Source organism: Urocitellus parryii, chromosome 2 (genome assembly GCF_045843805.1).
Source record: "Urocitellus parryii isolate mUroPar1 chromosome 2, mUroPar1.hap1, whole genome shotgun sequence".
NCBI classification, from domain to species: domain Eukaryota; kingdom Metazoa; phylum Chordata; class Mammalia; order Rodentia; family Sciuridae; genus Urocitellus; species Urocitellus parryii.
In genome coordinates this window covers 175,516,746-175,541,785 of record NC_135532.1, presented here as the reverse complement: position 1 = coordinate 175,541,785, position 25,040 = coordinate 175,516,746, and the positions used below count along the sequence as shown (strand labels likewise).

Sequence of the window (25,040 nt, the reverse complement as noted above, 5' to 3'; positions counted from 1 at the left end):
GTGGTCTATGTGGAGAGTGGAGGTCTCCCCAGTGGACTGGCCTTTCGAATCATTTGTAGTTTACCCTTGACTAATGCCCAAAAAAGATTTGAGCCATTCGGGTGCAATCAGACCAAGAAAACCAATCAAAAACTATCAAGAGAGATAAACAAAACATCAAACGTCACAATAAACAAGTTTGAATTGGAACCCCCTAGAAATTAAAAAACATTCACAAAGAAAACTCCACCCCACCCCACACACACTCAAAGACCTTCCACGTTGCCTACAAAAGACTACAAGCACAGACTCCAGTTTCACCATCCTGGCAAGAAACTTGCACTGCTCTGAACAGCCGATGGTGAGCCAGGCAAGCACTGCGCTGAGTGGAGGAGTGGTGCTTGTCAGGGGCTCTTCATTCCAGCAGGAAAGAGAAGGCATGGATGAAACTGAAAGTCAACTAAGGCAGTGTTAGTGCCTGGAAGACGCAACCACGTGTTGTTAAAGGCAGGGGAGGGTCTGAGGAAAGAACTGTAGTTTGGGGAACTGCAGAGGACTCAAAAAATATGAGGCCCCCCTGAAATAAATCTGGGCTGAAGGCTGTTTTGCAAGCTGCATTGCCCTCCAATTGAATTAACAAGTGTGTGCCTTCTAAAATGCTGAGAAAAGGTTCCCTGCTCCCAGCACACCTACTAGAGTCTGCTAGTAGCAGGTACCACTTACCAGCTGCCTGCCAAGTGCCAGGCCCTGTGCCAACACATCTTTATCTCACAGCCACCTTGTAAGGTCAAGTGATAGGATGAAGGCTCAGAGGGCCTACATCCAGCTCCACAATGTTTCCAAATGTCTCAGGCTGGATTTGAACCCAGACTCTAGACATTTCCCTTGCCAACCAAGGACGGACTTTGCCAGAGTCAGAAAGGGCAGTGAGCAAATGTAAGGAGCAGTGTCTCTGCCCCCAGATACAGGACTGGGGAGGAAAGGAGGGGAGAGAGCACACCTGTTGTCCCAACCTGGGGCCTGGCCTTGAGGTCAGCAGGAGGACAGAGGCCAGACTCTGGGACACTTCAACCCAACAGCAGAGGATTGCTTTAATTGCTTTAACAGGGCTGCTTAACAGTAATCACCCCAAATAAATAAAACAAAGGCTTTAATTTAGAACACATTAAGTTAACAGCAGGCATCTGCCAGTTGGCAAGGTCTGAATTAGTTGCTCAAAACAGGTACAGAGCTGTTTCTTGGGGTCAGAGCCTCTAGGTTAAGGCCCCTGTGGGCTCAGGGAGAGGGGTGGAAGGTGATACTGCCACTGGTCCTCTGGACAGATCCTCTACAACACACAGGCCAGGGGAAGTGGTCAGGGGAACAAAGGCAAAAGCCCTGGACAGGAAAGGTATGAGAAAGGGCAGGGAATCCTTCCAGAGGGCAGGAGCAGGAAGCCTGGGTCTGGGCCCCTCAAGCAGGTAAGCTCCCAGGGCAGGGGCCTCCCTCTGCCAGAAAGAGACCTGCACTGGGATACTGGAGATCAGTCAGTGAGGTGGGACTCTGAACCCAATGACAGCTAGGAACCCACAGCTCCAGCTATCAAGCCATCAGACCTGCCAGAGCTGAAGGGAAACCAGGCAAACCGTGCCACCCTGCCTCTTGAAGACTCTGGACCCAACTCCCCACTGGTGTCAGGGTCCACAGGCCACTCCACCTTCAGGCGGCGCTAACAGGAGCATTTCCTACACCGGAGTCAGAAGGTATGATGGGCCCCCAAAAGAGCTGTGAGGCTACGTGGACAGCTCCGGGCGGTCCCAAGAAGGGAACCATAAAAGGCAAGGTGGCCGCCTGTCCACTCCAACCTCTGCCGGTGAGGCCAGATCCAATCACCCCAGCTGCTTGTTCAGCCACCTTTTTCTAAGGGCCTCATCAAAGCAGGTTTATAATGGCATAGGAAAGAAAAGACCTCCCACTGTCCCCACAATGACTCCCTCTCTCTAGTCCTCCTCTCTAAAGCCAAGAGGCACAGACTCAGGACAAAACAGACGCGCTCCTCTGTAGCCTAGGCAGAGGCAACCGCGGAGGCGGAGGCGGAGGCAGAGGCAACACAACCTCGCAGGCCCGGGGATCCCAGCGCGCCAACGCGGTGCCACGGCGCCCTCCAGCGGCCGCCGCCGGCCCTACCGCTGCCCGGGGCCCCAAGGAGGACAAGCCTAGCTTGAGCTACCTACCTCCTCTAGGCCTGGAGGCCAGGTACTGATTGTAGCCATCCCGGTCCTCCCAGCTCCAGGGCCCTCCAGCACAGGACAGCTAGAAAGCTAGCCCCAGGGAGGATTCCGCCTCCCGGTCAGGCGGGGCCTCCCCTCCCCCTGTGAATCTGATCCAGAGGAGCAAGGGAGACCTGCTTGGGCCAGGGGAAGAGAAGCGGCAGACTCTGGACCCAACCTTCCAGAAGGGACCCCAGACTGCTGGTAACACTCAAAACAGAGGAGGGAAGGGCCCAAACTGGTTCCAACCCCAGCTATGAGGCACTGAGTAAGTCACTGCCCCTCTCTGGCCCAGGCTTTCAGCTTAGCGCCTGACGCTGCGCCCGGAGCTTAGGAGTTCCTTTCCTGCTCCCACACGGGGTCTGCACCCCTCGAGCGGGTAAGAGGGCTCCCAGTACAGCGCAGTTTTTGTGCAGAGGGATGCTCTTACCTGGGGTGGTTTAGTAGCGGGATGACACAGATTGCGAGGTGGGTTACCGCCAGCACCCACACCCACAGTCCCTGTGTGGAGCTGCTGGCTCCTCCTAGTCTGAGCTCAGGAAGTCTAGACCTCTCAGCCTAGGTCTTTCACCCCTCCATCACCAGTCACAGTGAAGGGGCTCCAGAGGTGTAGGTGAAAGCACTTTCACCAACTCCAAAGTGCTGAACAAATGTTGTTATTCTTCTAGTCTTCATATTAGCAGTACCCTCTCATTGATTTGGAGCATCAAATTACTCTGTGCATCTTTCCAAACAGTGTTCTTGAGAGTATGTACAATATCAGAGATATTATAAAAAGTCTTTCAGGTAGGCAAGGAAAGTATTTTTTCTTATAAAACACATTTTGGTTAAGTATATATGAAAAATACCAAATACATTAATCCAAATGTATTTATCAACATGTAATCATCTCATTATTAGTCATTAAGGAAAGGCAAATCAAACCCAAAGTAAAATACTTCTTCACATCCACTAGAATGGCTGTAATCAAAAAGATAGTAACCAGTACTGCTGAAGGTGTGGAGAAATTGGAATACTTTTACACTGCTGGTGGGACCGTTAACTAGTGCAGGTACTTTGGAAAAGTTCAGCAATTATTAAAGGTTAAAAAGTTAACATACAACCCAGCCATTCTATTCTGAGGTCATACCCAAGATATCTGAAAACATATGTCCACTCAAAAACTTACCAAAAAGTGTTCACAGCAGCACTATTCATAATAGTCTACAAGTGAGAACAACACAAAATTCCATCAGCTCAAGAATGGACAATGTGGTATATCCACACTACCCAATTATTAAAAGGAATGAAGAAATGGCATGCTACAATGTGGACTTTAAAAACATTATGAAGGACGCCAGACATAAAAGGCTTCATATTGAATGAGTCCATTTATAACAAATATTCAGATTAAATGAATTTATAGACACAAAGCAGATTAATGACTTCTGGAGACTAGGAGCAGGAGGATGGGAAGTGACTGCTAATGAACAGTTTGTCTGTGAGATGATGAAATGTTCTGGAATGAGTGATCATGGCTCTATAACCTTGTGAGTATACTGAAAACCACTTAACCGTATACTTCAAAGGGAAAAATTTGGGGTATGTGAATTTCATCTCAATCTTTACTTACAAAAAAAGAAATTATCTCTTTAAAAATGGCCTGGGGGAACAGAGAGCAGCCAGGAAGTCCTGATGAACTGCTGATGCTCAAAGTGAGAACATTTCTATCAGTGCATTAAAGTCCAGCAGAATTGGGCTGGGTTTGTAGCTCAGTGGTAGAGCATTTGCCTGGCATGTGTAAGGCACTGGGTTTGACTTTCAGCACCACTGACAACTTAAAAATAAATAAAATAAAGTCCACTGACAACTTAAAAAAAAAAATGTCCAGCAGAATTTACAAACCACCCCTGTATCATTTCATCTGTGACATCCCTGGTCTATGTCGTGAGATATGCCTTATTATTTCAATACACTTGTGGAAATACCTAGAGTTTATTGCATTTAATACAATAATATATAGTTAATGTATTATAGTTATTCCCTACAGACCTATGATTATAAAATCTCTCAAGAGAAATGTACCTTGGCATACAAACTACTCCAGTTGCTTTCATGAGTATATTAAAATTTAAAAGAGTATCCCTAATAAATGTACTTGGTGAAACTCGCGCTGTTCTCTAAATGGCATAAAATGCCAGCATCGCCTCAAAGAGCCTCTTACTTCAGAACACATTTCTAAGATCACCTCTTTCCCAGAATGTCATAACATAGCGAAAGGTTTCACACAAAGATGTAAGACACCTGCTACTGGGTCATCAGCACCAGTCCCAGTATCACCTGCCTGTCATCAGCTCCCTCAGCAACATAGCCAGCACTGGGGATCCTCACTTTGGGGCTTTTCTCAAGCCCCAGCTAGGAGCTTTTTCAAGCCATTCACAGGTTGGTTTGTTTTACGGTGTTGGGATGGAGCCCCAGACCCTCCCATGGTAGGTAAATGCTCTGCCACAGAGCTGTACCCCCAACCCAAGTTTTGCTCTTGCAACAAAAGACCTGGGGTGCCTCACAACAGAGCTCTAACATTTTTCTGGTCACTCTCAGTGACTCCTAAGTACCTCCTCCTGGAATCCAGCAAACACTTGTAAGTGAGGAAAGCTCAGCTGTCTTCTCCTAATTTGTCCTCAAACATGTGCTGCCCAGTTTCAGGACCTGACAAAGGGTGAACTCTGACAGAAGAGCAGACCATTGAGAACCCTTTCAGGATGTCTTGGGTTTCATCCACACGGCCATCAGTTAGTCCACTACCAATACTTATTGGGAGCCAAAAGGTACCCAGAACCAAGTGGAGATCATAATGGTGCTAGGGAGAGAGACAGCACCTCTGTTTCCATTGTTTCAGACTTCCACTAGGAGAGGGCCCTACCAGACCAACACCCTGGCCTCCTGCACCCACCTACACCCCACTCCCCACCATACCCAGACTACTCCTTAAGGCAACAGGAGAAGCTCATTTTATGGGTGAGTTTGGGTGGCATTTCTGCCCCGGGCCCTAACTCTCTTCTTCTCCTACCTGTCCCTTCAGTGAGGCTGGTGGCTGTCCACAGCTACCTGCCCCTCCAGAAGTCTGTTTGTTTCTTGGTTCCAGGTTAGGGGCTGCTTGCTCACTGTGTCTGTCACTTTCAACTCAGAAATAGAGATGGCATTTATGGGTTTCCTAAAACCTGGTAGATAAAGAACGTTGGGAAGTTCTCTGCCTTCATGGAGTGTATATTCCAGTAGGGAGGAGGCTGGACAGAAGTACACAGGACATGTGGAGTACTCAAACATGTGGAGACCACTCCCACCTGAGGCCTCTACCTTGCAGTTCTCTGAAGAAATCCCCCCTCCCGCATAGCTTCCGCCTTCCTTCCTTTAGGCCCTGCTGGCATGTCACCTGGTCAGTGGGCCTTCCCTGAACAACTCCCCACCTTTAACACCCACACACTCCCTATCCCTTATCCCATGGAACTTACCACCACTTGACTCCATCACCCACACCCCCCTCCCAGGACCCACGAACATAAGCTTCATAAGAGCAGGGATTGTTCTGCTCCTGCTGTTCATAGGTACCCAGCAGAGTGCCTGGCACAGGGTAGGCACTCAATGACACCTGCTGAATGAATGAACAGAAGAATGATGGCTACAAAAGACATGCGCAGGGTGATGGCAAAGATGGAGGCTGGCATGAGAACTGCCTTAGAAAAGGGGTTCAGAAGATGAACAGTCAACATCTGAGAGGATAAATCAGATCAGTGACAGTGCAGGAGAATTACCCATAAAGATAAATACTGCCATACTCCCGGGAGGGTATCAACAATGGCTGGGTGGGCCTCACAGGGCCCCTAAAAGGGATTGGCCACATTGGGGAAGAGGGATGAGATGACCATAGGGTCCTGGCAGACGGGAGGCCTGCTCACTGTGATTATTCTCCAAGTCAGCAGAGTAGCACAATGTCATAAGACTGGACCCAAAACCAAAGCCACAGCAGTACTGAGCAAACTGGATTAAATTTTTACAGCAACAGATGTAATGGCTAGAGCTCTGGTAGACATCTTGGATCAAAAAGACAAGGGATACTCCCTAGAGATGATGAAAAGTGAGCTAGAATGAGCCCCTGTGCCAGTCAGGTATGCCTCCCACTAGACTTTGTTAGATGAGAAATAAGCTCAAATAGGAATAATCTTATGCTAGTGTAAGCCAGCGTTATGTGGGGTTTTCATGGTATGCTGTCAAACCTAAGAAAAGGAACATTCATGAAGGAATAAGTCTTGATCTAAGGCTCTACCATGTGAGATTCCACTTGACAGCGTGAGACAGCAGATGGCTCAGAAGCAGAGTGAGCAAAACTCCAAAAGCAGGGACAGACTTTCCTACAGGCCAGGGATGAAAGGCTGGATGAGTTCTAGGATGCTGGAATGATCCGAGTGGAAGGGAGCCAGGATAAAAGTAGTATCTTAGCAAGGTGAAGTAACAGCCCTCCCCAAAAAAGCCTGGATAAAAGAAAACAGACAGTCCAATGGTATGGAATGCTTGCTATATGCCAGGATCTGTGCTCCCCTGGCCTGGCTGCAGAGGTCAGAGGCCTGAGCCAGCTCTGAAGGGTCAACAGGAGATACCACGCATTCCCATGCCAGCCTGCACAGCTCCATCCAAACAGAGATTCTCAGATCCCACCAGAAAATTCTGACTTTCAGGCTAAGGCAGGGCCCAGGTCTCTACTTTTAATAGGTGCCTCCATGTGATTCTGATACAATTAAAAATGGACTATAGGGTAAAGCAGATCCTTTTCTGGTGCCTGGAACATAGCAGGTTCAGGTGTTTGCTAACAAATACTTCTAACCTGTTATAAGGATAACAAACAGATTTTTAAAACGCTTTCAATAACAGTCAAAACAAGTTTTGGGGGGTATGTGAATGATTTTTAGCTAATATTTAATTAACCAGAATGTAATTAATAATAATGTCATTAATAATGTTTTCTGATCTATCTCTGCAACTATATCAGCTAAAAATGTTTTTGTGTCATTTGAAAATGGCCTGAGAAGAGACCTCTGGGTATAGGTACAAATCTTATGCCAGCTCACCACAGCCCTTCTCTGCATCTTGCAGACATGGTAGAGACCCTGAGACTACCCTCAGGGAGAAGGAGACCCCCAGGTGTCTCCACATGATTGGGTGGCCAAGGAGCTACCTTCCTCTTCCCAAGGTATTCCAGCACACTTTAAGTCAATTCTCTCTCAGAGTAAATTGCTCTCTGGACCTCATTTTACAAAACACAAGTGTTAAAGTGCTTCTAAAGTATGGCACAAAGAGAAAAACATTGGCCTAGGCCACTGGTCCAGCCTCATCTGCGTCAGTAACTTACCAGGTGGCCTTGGCAAGTTTCTTCACCTTTTGTGCTAGATGCTCTTAAAGATCCCGTCCAGCTCTGACACAGCTTGGTAAGGATTTATACTTTCCTTCTTCCTAATCAATACTGAAAAAAATAATTCTCTTCATATAAAAGTCACTTATATATGTGAAACATAGTGTTAAGTGCTGGGGAACATAGCATTTAAGAGACGTCAAAGTCAATATCCATAAAGAGGTATATAGTCTAGCAAGGTACACAGATAATTAATTTAATAATTATACAAATATCACTGCAATAAACATTAGCAAAGTGTCAGGAGCCGTCCATGGGTTGTATGTGGGTCACTGCATAGTAGCCTAATGAGGGGATAGGTCTGGCATTGGGAACCTCCCGTGGCACCCCCACAGAGATTGATCATCTAATGCAGGTGAAGTTTCCCAGAAGTTCTGTCAAAGATCCCTGAGATAGATCTGACCTGCCAAGATGTCAATCAACCTGCTGACTGCAAGACATCAAGAAGCAAGACCCCGCCCTTGAAACCTTATCCCTGACTTTGATGTATCCTCTTAAATAAACCACGGGAGCCATATTTTCTTTGTCTAGTTCCAGAACCCATATAGATTAGATCTATCAGGGGCTTTGCCTTTTGTAAATATATTTCTGAGTATTTGTGTTTTGTGATTCACTAATTTGAGACTTTTAAGTTTTAGAGTGCTTGGATTCTCCTGGGCAGAAAGAAGAACCCCACAATCAGATGCTGGCAGTCGACCCCTGATACCAAAGAAAAGTGTTAGAACTATAAGAGTGTGTAATGGGGGCTCGGGAAATGTTTACCAAGGAAAGAACACTAGAGTTGTGATCTGAGAGCCCAATACCAGTGAATGATGGGGAGGGGAATATTCCAGGCAAAATGAAAGGCATATGTGGAGTGAGTGATTCATGAGGTAGAAAGAAGCATTCCAAAGTTATTTCTAGTCCCAATATTTCTGCCAGACATCATACACAGAGACAGATGATTAGAGGAAAAGAAGAAGACACACAATTCAGCTGAGGTACCTTGGATAACTCCAAGAAGGGTGTGTATCTGAAGATGGTCAAGATTTGGATTGGAGGGGCTGGGGTTGTGACTCAGTGGTAGAGCGCTTGCCTAGCATGTGTGAAGCACTGAGTTTGAGTCTCAGCACCACATACAAATAAGTAAAATAAAGATCCATCGACAACTAAAAAAAAAAAGATTTGGAATGGAGAAAGCACCCCAAAAATGGGAAGACACATGCAGAGGTACAAGGGCTAAAAAGTGCTGTGCGTGCAACAAGAGCCATGGCTGAACTTGGAATGAGGTAGGTAAAGAACTGACTCAGCAGGTGGAAATGACAATGATGGCCTTCAGGGTGGTGTTTATAGACTTGGTCAGATCCCAGATCTGCCCATTCTGGCCCTAGTACAGAATTTTCCTCTGCTCTAGTACAAGGCTTCTCAAATGTTAGTGTCCTAAGAATCATCATGGGACAGGTTGACCTACCACAAGAATACAATTAGGTAATTTGGGATAGGCTCCAAGCCAAAACCCCGCATTAGACAGTAAGAACCAAAGATACCTCCAGTCACAAGCTCCAGGACCTGGGTTCTTGACCTTCTCCAGCATGAAATCCTAGCCCAGGTGCCCTCCCCTGGCCATGGTGAGTATCCTGATGGGCTAATTTGTCCTGTGCAGGAAACAGAACCTCAATGCAGAAATGAAGAGATATGGAGATTTGGGCTTGGCATGTCCATAGGGTCCATAGACATTCCTAGGGAAAGTGAAGGCTGAGTAAAGAGTGGCCAAGAGCCCAAGAAAGAAGGGATATTCTGAGCAAAGGACCCAGCTTGTGTAAAGGCACATTCAATACTGTTAAGATATAAAGTGCATGTAGAAGGAAAGCCAGAGAGGCTGGTCAAGTTCAAAGACAGCTGGAACTTGAAACTTTAGGCAACAAAAAGCCACTGCACACCCCTGAATCCTACAGGAACCTGGTAGCAGCTCCCCCTTTAGTCACCAAGCTGGACAGGAAAAGTAGTGGGACACTACTCTTGCCTCATTCCCCTTCCCCCACCAACATCAGTCTCCACTCTAAGATCACCTACTTCTATCCAAATATCAGACTTTGGAGCCCCTCTGTACAACTATTGGGTCAAAATAAGACAAACAAGTTGATGAAGGCAACAGAGACTAAAGGCAACAACAATCCCAGAAGGGCAGACCCAGGTGGTGAAGTAAGTGGATGAAGAGGTGGGAGCTGCCACAGAGCAGGTTGGCTCAGCCTGGGGCATATCCGTACCAGATGTGCTCCCCAGATCATATCCGTACCTCTTGGAGCTTTCTCTTCCTCAAAAAGAGGAACCCACAATTTCTCTAAATGGGTTCATGACCCTTGGGAGCAGAGAAGAAAGGGGCACAGGGAGGACAAGAGAAGATTCACACTGGCTTTCACTGGATATGACTGAAATACCTTAAGCACTACAGAGAAGCGCCAGTTCAAATTGGGACGCTTCCAGAGGCCTCACCAAGAACCTGTTGAGTCGACTGCTCAGATGACTACTGCTGCCTTCAAAAGACCAGTTCCACCCTCAGATGGAACATATAAAAGAGGTGCAGGCTCTGAAAGCACTGTTGAACTGGCAATGCGTGCAAATCGGGGTTTGCTGGTTCTCCAGGGGATAGCAATGAAAGCAGGGAGAGGGAAGCCAGACCATCAGTTAAAACTGCCGCTCCACTCTGCACCAGTTGAACTCATTGGGCTCTAGGACACACCCCCAGACAAGCCCTCCAGCAGGATGTGACAGAGAAAGTTAGAGTATGGGCGTCGCAAGTGGGCAGTGCCAGGAAGCCCCCAGCTCCGCCCGGTGCCCTGGAGAGCCACCTGGAGTGCTCACTAACCGCAAATGGGCGTGGGCTACCCACCAGGAACCCCACTTACCTTGCATTTGAAGCCGGCGGCGGGTGGCAGCAGCTCCCGCAGCAGGGCTTTGGCCACCTCGCGGCTGGCCTCCTCGCTCACGAAGTGCAGGTTAAGCACTTCGTGCGCCTCGAACTTGGCAAGACGCAGCAGCGAGCGCAGCGCCACGCGGGCCTTGGCCTGAAGCGCGGCATTGTGCTCCGCCTTGGTGAACATCATCAGCAGGTGGTAGTCCACCGGCCCGACCCCGCCGCCCTCCAGGCTCTTGGCCTTTGGGCCCGGGCCCGGGCCCGGCGCCACGGAGCCCCGCGCCACCTCCGGCGCGGGCGACGAGGGCGCGGAGGGGACACCAGCGCGGGACTCCTTCAGCCTCTTGGTGGCGCTGGAGAAGGTCTCGCGGCCCGAGCCTAGGTAATAGAAAGCAAAGACCGCAAGCGCGGCAGCCAGCAGCAACGCGCAGTAGTGAGACCGGACAGCGCCCAGGCGCGCCATGGCCCGAGCGCACGGGGGCCAGCCTCGGAGGAGGCCCATGAGCCTAGAGCCAGGGATTCTACAGCCTCCTAACCCCGGCGTCAGGAGGCGGCCATGGCGGGGGCGGGGCCGCGCTACCCAGAGCCAGTGACGGGCGTTGAAGCGCGGGAGGCGGGGTCAGGGCGTGCCCAACCGCCGCCGGGTCCTAGGTTCCGAGGGATCAAAGCGCGAGGACTGACTAGGTCCACCACGCGAAGTGGGAGGAGTGGACTGAGGACCCAGGCGTGGAGGAGGCCGGCTAGCTGCACAGTCTGTGAGAACCAGCTCCTCGAACTGGTGACTTGGCAAGACAGCAGCGAGTGCAGCGCGACACGGGCCTTGTCCCGAAGAGCGGCATTGTGCTTCGCTAGATAGCGAAGGTGAGCCTTGAGGGTATTGCGCCCAACACAAGACCATCGGTTTGATAAAGATACACTGGACGCAAGAAGAGGGAAATATTTTCTCTCTACACATTTTCCCCCTAATATTTTGGAGGTTTTATATCCACTCCCACATCCCTTCACATCTTGGATACTAGCTGTGACTAGGAAATTTTAAAAGCTCCTTTCACTTTCATACCGAAGGAGTAAAGACACCCGAGGTGGAAATCTCACCCCACTTGGCATCTCTGGGACACACCAGAGGTCATCTACGTGAGTGGCCAGCAGGGGGACCTTGCTGCCTAACACATTGTGGTCGTTCAGAGACCCTGAGATTGTGGTATCAACTCGCTTTGTATTATTAAATAGACTTTTACACTTTATAAAGAGCCTAATATGTCCCAGGCAGCTTTGCAAATTCTTAACTGAGGCATACTAATGAAACTGCTCAAGGCACACAGTTGGACACTGCCAACCAGATAGAAACTCATTACTTTAATATTCTAAGAAATGATGAAATACCAAGAGTTCTGAAGTAAACACGTACAGGTATTTGGAAGAGGTGAAGACAAAGTGCATGGGCAGATGCATACATAAATTGATCTCTGCCACTTCATTACCACGTGCCATTACTTCTGCAAGTGTGAGTGGAATCCACCTTTCTCAAAACTACAGTTTTAACTCTTGTCCTTTCCAATTGGTGCAAGACTTCTGGAAAACATCAGACCTCTGAAACAGGTCTGGCAACAAATTCAATACATAATACACAGCAGAATTACCACAGCTAAGTAGTCATTTGATCCTCCCAACTCCCTGAGATAGAGGGATTTACTAGCAAGGAAACTGAGATTTAGAGAAGTACCCAATCTAGTTGAAAAGTAATGCAGGCAAGATCTCATCACAAGTCCTGCTGTTTCCAAAGCCCAAGCTTAACTTAAGCCAATTTCCTTGAAAAACAGTAATTCAAGCTCTGGGGTGTGTATATTTTACCAGCAGTGAAGAGAACAAGCTCTGGAGTGGACAATGCAGTCTGGAACTCCACTACACCAAGCTGTCAGACTTTCGGTAAGTTAGTGAGTCACTCTGAACCACATTTAAACCCAAATATACAGTGGGGCTAATATCTACACCTTATAGAGTTATGAAAGACAAAGAAAAAGCAGAACAGTCCCCAACACTTAGTATAGAATAAATCATACTAGAGACATAAAACTCATTTTTTAAGAAGTCTCTATCCATCATCTACAATAGCTTGGCTACAATAGCTTTTCTGGGATATTTATAAATACTAACCCCCAAATCTCTTAATAATTGAGTCTCTAAATTATGGAAGAACTTATTCTGGAATTGTGCCTTTTAGTCCACCACCTACACTATCAATAAGTTTTGGGTATAGGTAGGGAACCAAAGGCACAATTCCATAATTTTATCTATCACTTATGCTAGAATTTATACAACAAGCTTTATTTTTCAGATATTTATAACATCACCAATCCTGGAATTTATACAAAATAAATAACAAGACCACTTAAATTTTACCTGGGAAGTCAAGAGAATACTCAAAAGAGCCTATTTTTATTTTCCATGGTGTAGCTCATGAAAGCTTCTTTCCCTTTCAGTTCTTTGCCCATAAAGAAAAATCAATGTTGTGACTTCCTAAATTGTGCCTTCCTATATTGCTAACTGGAAACCACAACAACAGGTTCAAGGTAGCTTACTGGGTAGGGTATTCAAAAGATTCATATACCTGCTACCTTACCAATCATAGTAGCACGTGAGGATACAGCATTGAAAAGACAAAAATCTCTGCCCTTTTACAGCATATCTTTTAGAGAAAATAGGACAAATAAGAAAAAAATGTCAATATGTGCCGCTTTCTTAACTTACACACAGGATATATCTGGGTATATCATAACAGGGTCAGTAGACAAAACCCTCCATGTATGTATGATATGTCAAAATACACTCTACTGCCATGCATATCTACAAAGAACAAATAAAGATGCAAAAAAAAAAAAAAGAAAGGAAAAACCTGGTAAACCCCAGTTCTAACTTTGACTTGGGTCAAGCTGATTTCTAACCAGATTAGGCAAGTGGCTTTTCCTGTTGTATAATCTCCACATCCTTAGATCTGAGATTATCCAACCTCTCCTTCCACTTCAGACTTGGTTTACAGGTCACTGTCTACAGGAATGGTCTTGAAATCTCCCCATCCAGTGTCTGAGCTAGGTACCATCCTGAAGGACTCCACAAGGGCTACCTACCTACTATATATTCAATATATATCCTAGTCCAAGTTTTTCTGCTATAATAAGGAAATATTCCAAGAAAACAGGAGGTATCATCTACTTTTTTATAATCACAAAATCTCCAACAACTCAGGACTCTACTTGTTTAATAAGCCTCAAAATATACCCACCGTGATTCACACCTGTAATCCCAGTGACTGGTAAGTTTAAGGCCAGCCTCAGCAACTTAAGACCCAGTCTCAAAATAAAAAATAAAAAGGACTGGAGATGTGGCTCAGTGGTAAAGCACCTCTGGCTCAACCCCCAGTACAAAAAAAAAAAAAGTTATGTGTATGTATCCTTCCATTAATATATATATATATACAAATATAATCAAATCATATAAATATATGTATCCACCCCTAAGATATATATGCATAATGTATGCATATACACACACACACACACATACATCTACCCATCAAACCAGCATTTTCACTTCAAGGAAGTCATCCTAAGAAAATAATTAAAAATGTACTACTAAAATATTTAGCCACAAGAGTATAGCAAAATTAGAATAAAATGATCATCAATGAAATGGCTAAAACACTGTTATTTAAAATGTTAAATTCAACAAACTACATGTGGAAATTAAAAAAAAAAAAATTGAGCTAGGCACAGTGGTGCATGCCTGTAATCCCAGCAGCTCACACGCTGAGGAAGGAGGATCGAAAGGTCAAAGCCAGCCTCAGCAAAAAAGCAAGGCACTACAGTGAGACCCTGTCTCTAAATAAAATACAAAATGGGGCTAAGGATGTGGCTCAGTGGCCTACTGTCCCCGAGTTCAATCCCTGGTACCCCCCCCCAAAAAAAAAATTGAGAGAAGCCCTACAGATTTAAAGACTCAAGACATATGAGCCAACTGTGAAGTATAGAACTTATATGTGTTCTATCATCTGCCCTGTTGAAATCAAAAGTTACTAGCCACATTGGGAGATTTTTTTTTTTTTTTTTTTTGAGGGAGAGGGAGAGAGGGAGGGGGAGGGGGAGGGAGAGGGAATTTTTAAATTTTTTTTTTAGTTTTCGGTGGACACAACATCTTTGTATGTGGTGCTGAGGATCCAACCCCGGTCACACGCATGCCAGGCGAGCACACTACCACTTGAGCCACATCAGCAGCCCAATACTCAGCTCTTAAAACATGATACTATGACTAAGGAACTTAACACTGTCTAATAATTAAAATAGCCACATGTGGCTAGTGGGTTCCATTTTGGACAGCACAGGTAGATGATAGAATTATGGATGATCATCTTCATTACTTGATATTTAAATACTTTTCTACAAATAAAATTGTTTTCTCAAAAAATAGGCTGTTTTGCTTTTGTTTAAAACATTCACTATCAGTATGTGTTTTCTTCACAGGATTCTTCTGAAAATAAAGCTGAATAAAGCAAGATACATGTAAAATTGCATGTGTCTATTTTCAATTTTTAAAAGGAAAGGCAAAAGCAGGCAATTCACTTCATTCTGTTTACAGCTTTCCTTCAATCCTAATTCATACATAAATATGTTGTTTGTTTATTTACTAAAAGGGTGGAGTAAGGATGCATTGCCTAGATTAGGAAAGAAAATCCTTCTGTGGTTTCTAGCCAACAAATTAGGGAGCATAACAGCTCTGTGATCAGAAAGAAGAAAATACTTTAAAATGGATTTCTTCACTGAAATAATTGGCAAATAGCATGGATCAAGTTGAAGAGGTTAAAAAGCATACAGTACCTTAAATATAACAGATATATTTAGAGTGTAGTTCTCAAGAAAGCATTAAAAAACTATGCCAGAGGTGAGATTTTTATTGACTTATTATTGTAATTTTTCAGCATACAAAGTACTTAATCAAGTATATTTACAATTCTTACATAATGTACATTTTAGAATAACTATAAAGAAAATGTACTTTGCTCCATTTACAATAACAAACTACAGCAAAACTACATTCATGAATTAGATACAAATCCTCTACATAGTAATAAACAGTAAATGGGAGTGTTGGTTATACATTCTTTAAAATAAACCTTTTCACAGGTAACAAGAAATATTACATGTAATAAGTTTTTATGACTGGAATGATCCAAGAATATCACAAAGCACAAGTAAACACTTGTAGAAAAGTAGCTCATCATTTCCAAAAATTAACCTCTAGCCTTTGTGTAACATGGTGCCAATAATCTTTATAATGTAGCAAGCTTTCCCTGTTTAACACACAAAATAGGGACAGGGGATTTGAGGAAAACATAGAAAATGAGACAGTGAAATCAACCACACAGAGAAAATGGTATGTAATCAAATATTGCCTTGTCCTCACATTCCATTTTAAGTGAATGAATTTACATAAACAGAAAAACCATCTTTATATGTGTCAGTATTTAAACTGAAACCAAGCCTCTTTTAGTTACCTTTCATTTGAAAGCATCAATAAATTGATAAGTGGTGAATTAAAATTAACTTTTATTAATGTTTTGCCTTCATTAATGTTTTTATTACAAAAACGTGGAATGTCCTGCAATCTGATATCTTCAAATCCCAATCTATTCCTTCAAATTTTGTATCAAGGTTCTCCAGAATTATTTGAAGCATTTGTTATTAAACAGGAAAGCTGGCAGTCATTATCAGATTTTGCTGCTTTACAGCAATTTCAAATAATTTCATGATACAAGTAAAGCACCTCTGACTTGTAATCAGTCAGATGTGAGTTATGTCAGCTCTGCCACCAACTAGCAAACCAAGTGACCACCTCTGTAAAACAAAAGGCGCAAACTAGGATTAAAAAACAGACAATGCTGAAGCTCTTAAGATTTCAGAAGTCCCTACTGTGAGAATCAGGTGAAATAAAGAAATGTCCAAGTAACATTACAAGTAGTAAAACACACACAAAGAGATGTTTTTATATTTTCACCTTACTTTACCCATTCATTTTATTTTTTGAGGAGCCCTGAATCCAAAAAGGATAGTGACTACTAGTCCAGTGCTCTTTTCACCATATCATGCAGTTCTGAAGTCATTCTAGACATTCGAGTCTACAAAAAAATATCATTTTCCAGCTCTTGTCCATGGTCAAAAGTGCCATCAAACAGAGGAGTTAATTTGACAATATAAGAGTGATTTGGGAATGTCTGATTATTCAAAATGGGTAGTAAATTTAGTCTTAAACCAATTTGGTTCATTGTAACCATATTTAACACATGTAAAATTAAATTTTTAAAATTTATTTAAAATTTCTGATAATGCTAACATTATCAGAAACTGTGAAGGTCTAATTTTTTATACCAAAATGCATTTATAAAAAATTAAATTGAACATAATAAATTAAGTCTGTTTGGAAATGTAAACACCAAAGTTCATTAAAATCTACAGTGAAGACCAGTAATAATTAGACACACTGTAATACAACAAATTCTAGGAAATTTCTGAATTTCTAAGGAGTGTACAAAAAAATAGTTTTTAAAACTTTAGAAATCTGACACATGTAAAATGAAGCTTTGCAAACAACTGCTCAATTACCTTTAGTTTAGCTCTAAAATTAAACTGTACTTTCATAAACTCTGCACAATTGGTGCTATTCCTAATTTGATATTAATCCATTTTTAAGTTAATGAGCTAATGATAATAAGCTAACAATAATTATAAAGAATCAGAAACTAATACCAGCAGATTGGTTATGGAAAAAAATAGAATAATTACAAAGACTAAGAAGCCCAAGAGTATTAACATTTTTTATACTATAATTTCTCATAATACACTGAATAGTTCATAGCATAACACAATTCAGATTTGTTATATACTATATAAAATCTAATGGTTGACACAGCAAATAATACCTAAGAGTCAACCTACCTTGAAACTATTAATTTAATTTAAAGCCTTGCTGTTTACTCCATTATTATGCCAAATTTAGTACAGATGGAGTCTCAGCACCCTCAAAAAAACTAAGCTGCAGAAATGTATTTTAGTATTGCCAGTCTCCCTGCAATATCAAAGATTTAGCTTTCTCTGAAGATATTCAAACCATGAACATCTTCAGTACACTTCAAATGCATCTCTAACCATTAAATATAAGTAGAAATTAATTACTGCCACAATAACAACTCATGACTCCAGGTAAAGGAGGTAATGCGTCACAAGGAATTGCCCTCACAGTCACAGAGGTTCCAAGGGTGATCTCAAGCACCAGTGACTGCAGACAAAGGGAACCAGCAGACAGTGTCCTCAGCCAAAGGTCAGGAGCTTTAGGAATGAAGTCTAGAATTCAAAGAGCAGACTCAGCAAAGGAAAAGTGAGGCTTTCTTTTCTCTTCTCCATCTTCCTTTCTTTCTGTTTAACACATCTCTTCCTTGAGCTTTTAAGACAATTAATTTCAAAGGTTGCTCTAATAAAATGCTACAAATAAGACTTGCCTTTAGATAAAGTACTTGTAAAACCAGATGATATGGAACTCTGAGGTTAAATGAAAGATTTAATGTTTCTGCTATGTTGTAATTAAAACACAATGATTTGGAAATTAGCATTTCCTCAGGAGTAACTCAAAAATATATTTCAATCCTTATTTAGTATATAGTGGCAATTATTAATGAGCATTACATATTTGCAATTTGGCAAAATTATGAAATCTCTTTCTGTGATGTGAATTTTTTCAATATAATTCCTGCCTAGATACATTCTGATGCGATGTTTAATCAATTTATAAGACTCTTATTAATGGAAAATGTAAAAAAAAATTAACTATATAACTAAATATAATTTCTCTCTTATAAGTTTAAAACCCTTTTATTTAGAAACTGAGTTTCAATAATAAAACTAATGTATAATTTCTCAAAAATTAGGCTTAATTGTTGACAATGTTGGTAAGGAAACATAAGGTAAATTATTCTATACTGTTAATAAGACATGTTAATCAAAGATGGAATCAAACGAATTTGTAGCATATGAATGGTAAGCTAGTATATTCACAATATTTTGGCACTCAAGGGCCTATGATTGACATGACAAACTCTCAAACTATATACATGATATAATTTAAAAGAATGTATACTGTTTATAGTACACAGGATAGATGTAGGAAAAAAATTAAAAATTCACTACTATATATTTTAATATAAATTGAGGAAAAATGGCCTTTTTTTCTCCTTTATACAAAGAAATTTTTCTTTCACCAGAAACAACAGCAAAAATGTATCTTAAAAGGACAAATTTCAGCCAGACTCAGTGGCACACACCTATAATCCCAGCAGCTCCAGAGGCTGAGGCAAGAGGATCACAAGCTCAAAGCCAGCCTCAGCAAAAAACGAGGCACTAAATGACTCAGTGAGATCCTGTCTCTATGTAAAATACAAAATAGGGCTAGGGATGTGGCTCAGAGACCAAGTGCCTCTGGGTTCAATCCTTGGTACCCAAAAGAAAAAAAAAAAGTGGGGGACAAATTTCAACTATAAAAAAAGCCCTACATCATTTTATAAATTGACTTTTCCTTTTAAAGTTATCTTTTGATGAAAGCATAATTTTGCAACAATCACGTAACCTTTGAAACAGTTTTATTACATTGATAAATTTGTCAAGGTCTTACGACAATCACCCAACAATGAAGAGCTGTAACTTTTCAGCAGGAGGGAGAGTTGAAAAAAATAGTAAGAGCTTCTTTGCTTCAGAGGATGGAATAAATCTAAATGACAAAACTATGGTCTACTTGTACAGGCATTACGGATGTTAAAATACTGGACAATAACCCATCACCTAAGAACCACAGTGGCATTTAAGAAGCCTATACTCTAATTCTGGTAACTAAACCATATGATGTATGTATGGTAACTAGGCTACCAAACCCACCCACTCACCCACACTCATACCTAATTCTGAACCACCAAAAATCATCAGGGAATCTAAAGACAAGGCATATTCTTGAGGCAGGCAGGATAATTGGCTCCACTTGATTGATGCAGACATGCTTGACTGAATGATCCTGGGCATGATGCATGGGGGAAAAAACACACACATATATATATATATATATATATATATATATATATATATATATATATATATGTATATGTATGTATGTATGTATCTCAATGCTACCACCAATTGACCAAGAAAAAAAAGAAAATTTTTTTCCTAACATCTTAGCATCTTGTAACCTAGAGATGTCCTAAACCTAAATTAAACTTTTATCTATAAAAAAAAATAGCCCTTTCACCAGGCTTTTTTTTAATAAAGGAGGTCCTAAAGTAGATTCTTCTCCCAACTATGAGAGATCTAATGTTTTAATTTGTAAAAATATGAATGAATGGTAATTTTTTCCAAACCATTCATTATCTACCAAAATTAGGAAGAATTAAAGCAGTAAAAAGTTGTGAGTTTTTAGCTGTACATATTAGAAAGTTGCCAGATTTTGTATTTTTCTCCTTATTAAAAAAATTCAGAATTTCTGTGAATCTTGCTGGAAACGATTGAGTTTCTCTGGATTATTGGATGCCATTTGTGAAAAATCACGAAAAATGTCCTGGTAAGTTTCATCACCTGCATGAGAGTAAAATAAGAACACTTTTAAAATATGCACAAGTATTAATAAGACAATATTCATTTTTATGACTAATAACTATAATTCATTTAAAAAATTGTTCAGGTGAGCATTTTGGGGAGAAGAAAAAAGGCCAACTAAAATAATGCCAGGAAAGTATATAATGAAAGGAAAAAAACTATACCTGAAACAAGCACCTCAGATGCAGCCAGAGGAAAGCTCAAAGTTAGAAAAGAGCATAGATGCAAGTGTTTTAAAGCAATGTAAAGAAACACATTTATTAACACATGAGAAATAAAGATCATTCTAATGAAGGAATAAATATTTCCTTTGGTAAAGGCCAAAAGAAATGGTCAAAACCAAATACTAATGTTTCTGATGGATGCAAGTTATTAACAAGACAAACTGACAATCAAGTGGGGGGGAAAGCTTCCTATTATCTTTTAATTAGAATAAATTTAAAGTAAATTTACATGTAATTCTTCACTCAAACTTCAATGCTTAAACTGATACATCTAATCCACTACTTACTAAGCTTATAATAAGCCTAGAAAAGAACTATATAATCATAGTTTCACATTTTCTGAAGTTTTTTGTTCACTGTAGGTCATATAAGCAAGAATGCATGACAAAATGAGAATGAATACTAAAGACATCTGTTAAATTAAAGAAATAAGTGTATGAGTTTTCAAATATTCTTGTAGAAATAGAAATTATAAATATTGACATTATAGAACTATAGACACATACAAATTAATCCCTCAGATGAAGGATGTTTTCAAGATAAAACATTCATTAAGAATGCTTCTTGCAAAACATTAGCCTTAGACAGATACATGGCATAATTGTTCTCAGGATTTTGAGCATAAAATATTGTTTTAGATGATTAGTTCTGCAACAGGATTTTGTAATCATTCCCATAAGATAACTTGCATCCATCTTATAACAAACACATTGCTACAGTTGTTAATAGTACTATTAACTTTTGTCAATTTTAAAATGCGAGATTGGTGAAGCAATAGATGTCACACCAAAAGCTAGAGAATTAGAAAAATGTTGGGGAAAGAGGATAAGAGCTAGTAAAAAGACCTAATGACATAACCCAGAATTTTCAATAAAAAAATTTAATACTTTTAATATTTAGTTCCTTTCAATATTTAGTCTGTGTAAAAAGAAATTTATTAAAATCTATATATAGTTTTTATTTAACCCTGGAAATTTAATCATGATTTGAAACAATCAGTTAAACCTAATCAATCTACTTTAAAAAGAAAAAGGGTGAGGAGACAAGATAATTGTAATGGGTTGGCTGAGAGTAACATGGAACCCATGTTATTGTCAATAAAAACTAAAGGTTGATATATTAGAACTGGTAAAACAATCCAATTATACACTTGATTACTTAAAAATTTACTTCCACATTAAAAGACAAACTACAATCTATTCCCATTCTTAACCATTCTAAAAGATATAAACTGAAAAGAGAGCAACTTTAAATAGCAATTAACAAATCATACAAAATATTTCAAAATTTTTCCTATTTTTAGATGTTGAATTAAAATATGTAAAATATTTATTGTAAACATTATAAATATTTTTAAAATACTATTTAAACTAGATAGTCTAGAATTTTACTTTCCAAGAAAGTGTAAAGTGCAGATTATAATACAAAAATACCACACTGATTTTACCATTCAACACCAGAAGTAACTTAAAAGGCACACATTATACATTCAAGAAATAGGAAGAAGACCTAGCAGATGCTAATGCCAAATAGTTTACAAATAGCACCAGATGAGCATTCTTAAGTATTACAACAGTACAATGGCAATATATGGCTTCTACAATTAGCAATGCATATTTTGTATAACAAGCTGTAAGTCTTTTTTTTTACAGTTTTCTAGTTTTTGTTTTTAAATCATCTAGTACCTATTACACAAGTACATTTTAGTAGAACCATTGTACCATGCAAAACTAATTATAAGACCTTTCATTCACTGAATTAAATGATTCCTTGAAGAAAAATGTTGGTGCTATATTATTAATCATTGGTTTCACTGACTAAATATGTTTAAAAGAGTTAATACAATACAAAAGAAGGTTCCATTTTCACACACAAAGAAACTTTTCGCTAACATTTAGTTTCTAACAAAACATTAATTAATGCACTGTTAATATACTATCTTTCTTAGACCTCAAAATGTGTTGTCAAAAGCAAATGTTACAAGAACAAGTGACTAAGATATTTAATATAGCTAACACAAATTGAACTTCAGTGTGATTATTCAAAGTTTAAACATAATTTTAAGTACTTGGAATTTTTCCCAAGGCAAATATAATTTGTATACACTAGAACATATAAACAAAACTCAGAATATCTTGCCCTGGAATGTTCCCAAAAGTATGTTTGATAATTTATTACAAATGATGAGCAACCGATCACCCAATATTTGTAATGCTAAGCTAAGAATATTCTTTAAATTACTTATCCACATTTTTTTTTCCTTTCAGACAATTAGCTTTTCTATGTCTGGACAGGCAGATCTGAGTTTTTCTAACGTAGACTCATGTGTTTCCACTGATAGTTTAAATTCTTTTTTAATTTTTGGTATTCAAAATATCCATCACAACAGCAGTTATGATGATTCAAGACTCCAGGACTTTCTCATAATATGAACTCCCTCAAAAGGACAGCAGCATGTGGAGACCCACCCCCATGATCCTGTCTTTTCTGGGCTAGCAACAGTTTCTTTCTGCAACTGATTTGATCAGTGGTTCCCAAACTCTGCTGGCTAGTACTCTTATAACCAACAGTTGTTCCCTAAAGCAGTGACTCTCAACTGGCTGAGAACTTGCCAACAATCAAGAGGTTCCCAGCCAGAAACTGGGAACCACCAAACTGATTTCCAACAACAGAAAGCTGGGTATGCCATATCCCTCACCTCCTCAGGCCTCCTAAGAGTTCTGGAGACTGCTGAAGAACAAATTCTCCCTTCAGTAACAGAGAGCTTTTAACAGTGCCCTGCAAAAGTAGGGAGTCCCAGGTCCTCAGGCTTGTAAATAAAAAGTTCACAAATGGGATTTCCTAGAAATAGGTCCATGATTGCCAAACATTGTATCTGAGTCTTTTAAATGGTAGAAATCTTCATTATCAAAACTGAAAATTCCTGTACCTATAAACTACACAGAATTCTGAGGTTTTCTATTACTAAGACAATCCAAAAAAAAAAAAAAGAAAAAAGAATCCAAATAAAGCAATCAACCAGAGTCTCTTTAGAAAAAAAAAAATTATAGTGATAAGAACAAGAAAACCAAAGAGCTGCTGCTAGAGCCAAATATCTCTCTCTACAACTAATAATGGAAAAGAAAGTTACCAGAGAGCAACTGCTGTGCCATTTCACTATGTCACCTGTAAGCATAATTTTTTTTCTGCTTTAAATAACAGGCCTTGCAAATGTGTTAAAAATCTCAGTATTGTCGAGATGATCCTCAATCCAAAAAAAGTCTCATTTTATTCTGATTCACACTATTTCCAGAATAAAAGTTATAACTTTTATACTATTCACACTATTTCCAGAATCCTGACCTATTTTTTAACTTCTAAAATTTGGGAATAATAGAAAAGCTTGTTTTAAAATCAGCCTTTTTTCAAATTTTCATTACAATAAATTGGAAAAAAATAATTTTTTTACTGATGGGAAGTTCACATACTTATATATAAATTTATACATAAGTGACAGTGAAAGAGATATTAAAATGCTCCCAAATGATGGAAATAGCCACCCAAGCTATTTGGGTAGAACTAGAAGTAGTAGCAAGAACTTGAAGGTTCTGTCTTTTCAAGCTTACAACTCCAGAGAAGAGTCGTCCACTGACCTTCTGACTAATAAATTGGGAAAACTTCATCAGCAAACACCTTAAGGAAAGAGCAACTGACCAAACATTAAAGTTTAAAATTTCAGGAAAAAAAAAATTGTTTAACTTAAAATCTTGAAGTTCACTGTTATCTCACAAATATCAGATCATATCCTTTGATTAATTTTTATTTTAAAGTGCTTAAACACAAAGGCCTCAAAAATGGCCTATTAATACTATCACTTAAGTATATCTGTTACAAAATTATAGCTTATTTAAAGTCCAACATTCAAGTTTAAAACAAATGGGTGAAATCTAGAATTAACACTAGAGCTTCACCCAAATCAGCATTCTTACATCTTGGAATATCATGAGCAAATAATACATATGATCCATAGGATTAGAGTTGGATGCCCTAGATTACAAGTATCTAGCTGAAATGCCTCTATTCTCAAAGTCCTTACTTATTCCCCATTAAATCAGGCCAAAAATAAGCAATAAACAGACAGTCCTCTGAGAAAAGAATGGCCCACTGATACATTATATATGAATCTAGTTAAAATAAAGCAAATGGATGAAGCTAGTACAGAAATCTTAAAACACTTCAACAGAAAGAGGAAATTATATTACCAGGTCACTTTAAAAATGAAGTTACCAATATTCATTTTTTTAAAAATCAAAAATATACTAATTATAAACTGAACATTCTAAAGTATTTTAGTCATAAATTCATGAATTGTTTTACTAATATGTATATGAATTTGAAACTAAAGATTCAATAAACATTCTTTTCTTTGTGAAGAACGTCTAATCAGCACGTGTTCATAAAAGAGGAATATGATCAGCAATGCCCTCCTTTCCATGACATCTCAACTTTGCTGAAAATTACTCAGAACAAAGTTTTAGGTGATCATGAGTTGAAATTTCTCTAATGTCTACTTTGTCATTGGGTTCACAAAAT

The 25,040-nt window shown here is 40.2% G+C and overlaps 2 protein-coding genes across 3 annotated transcripts in view; both read right to left on the bottom strand.

Moving 5' to 3' along the window:
• Positions 1-11,075, bottom strand: part of Xxylt1 (xyloside xylosyltransferase 1) — a 160,218-nt gene extending 149,143 nt beyond the window's left edge. The window contains exon 1 of the mRNA XM_026380126.2: positions 10,557-11,075. Coding sequence (XP_026235911.1) covers positions 10,557-11,066 — 510 coding nt within the window. The 5' untranslated portion in view covers positions 11,067-11,075. The remainder of the gene's footprint in view (positions 1-10,556) is intronic.
• A 4,434-nt stretch (positions 11,076-15,509) lies between these two features.
• Positions 15,510-25,040, bottom strand: part of Acap2 (ArfGAP with coiled-coil, ankyrin repeat and PH domains 2) — a 124,976-nt gene continuing 115,445 nt past the window's right edge. For both annotated transcript variants that reach the window (XM_026380122.2, XM_026380124.2), the window contains one exon: positions 15,510-20,223. In XM_026380122.2, coding sequence (XP_026235907.1) covers positions 20,123-20,223 — 101 coding nt within the window. In that variant the 3' untranslated portion in view covers positions 15,510-20,122. The remainder of the gene's footprint in view (positions 20,224-25,040) is intronic.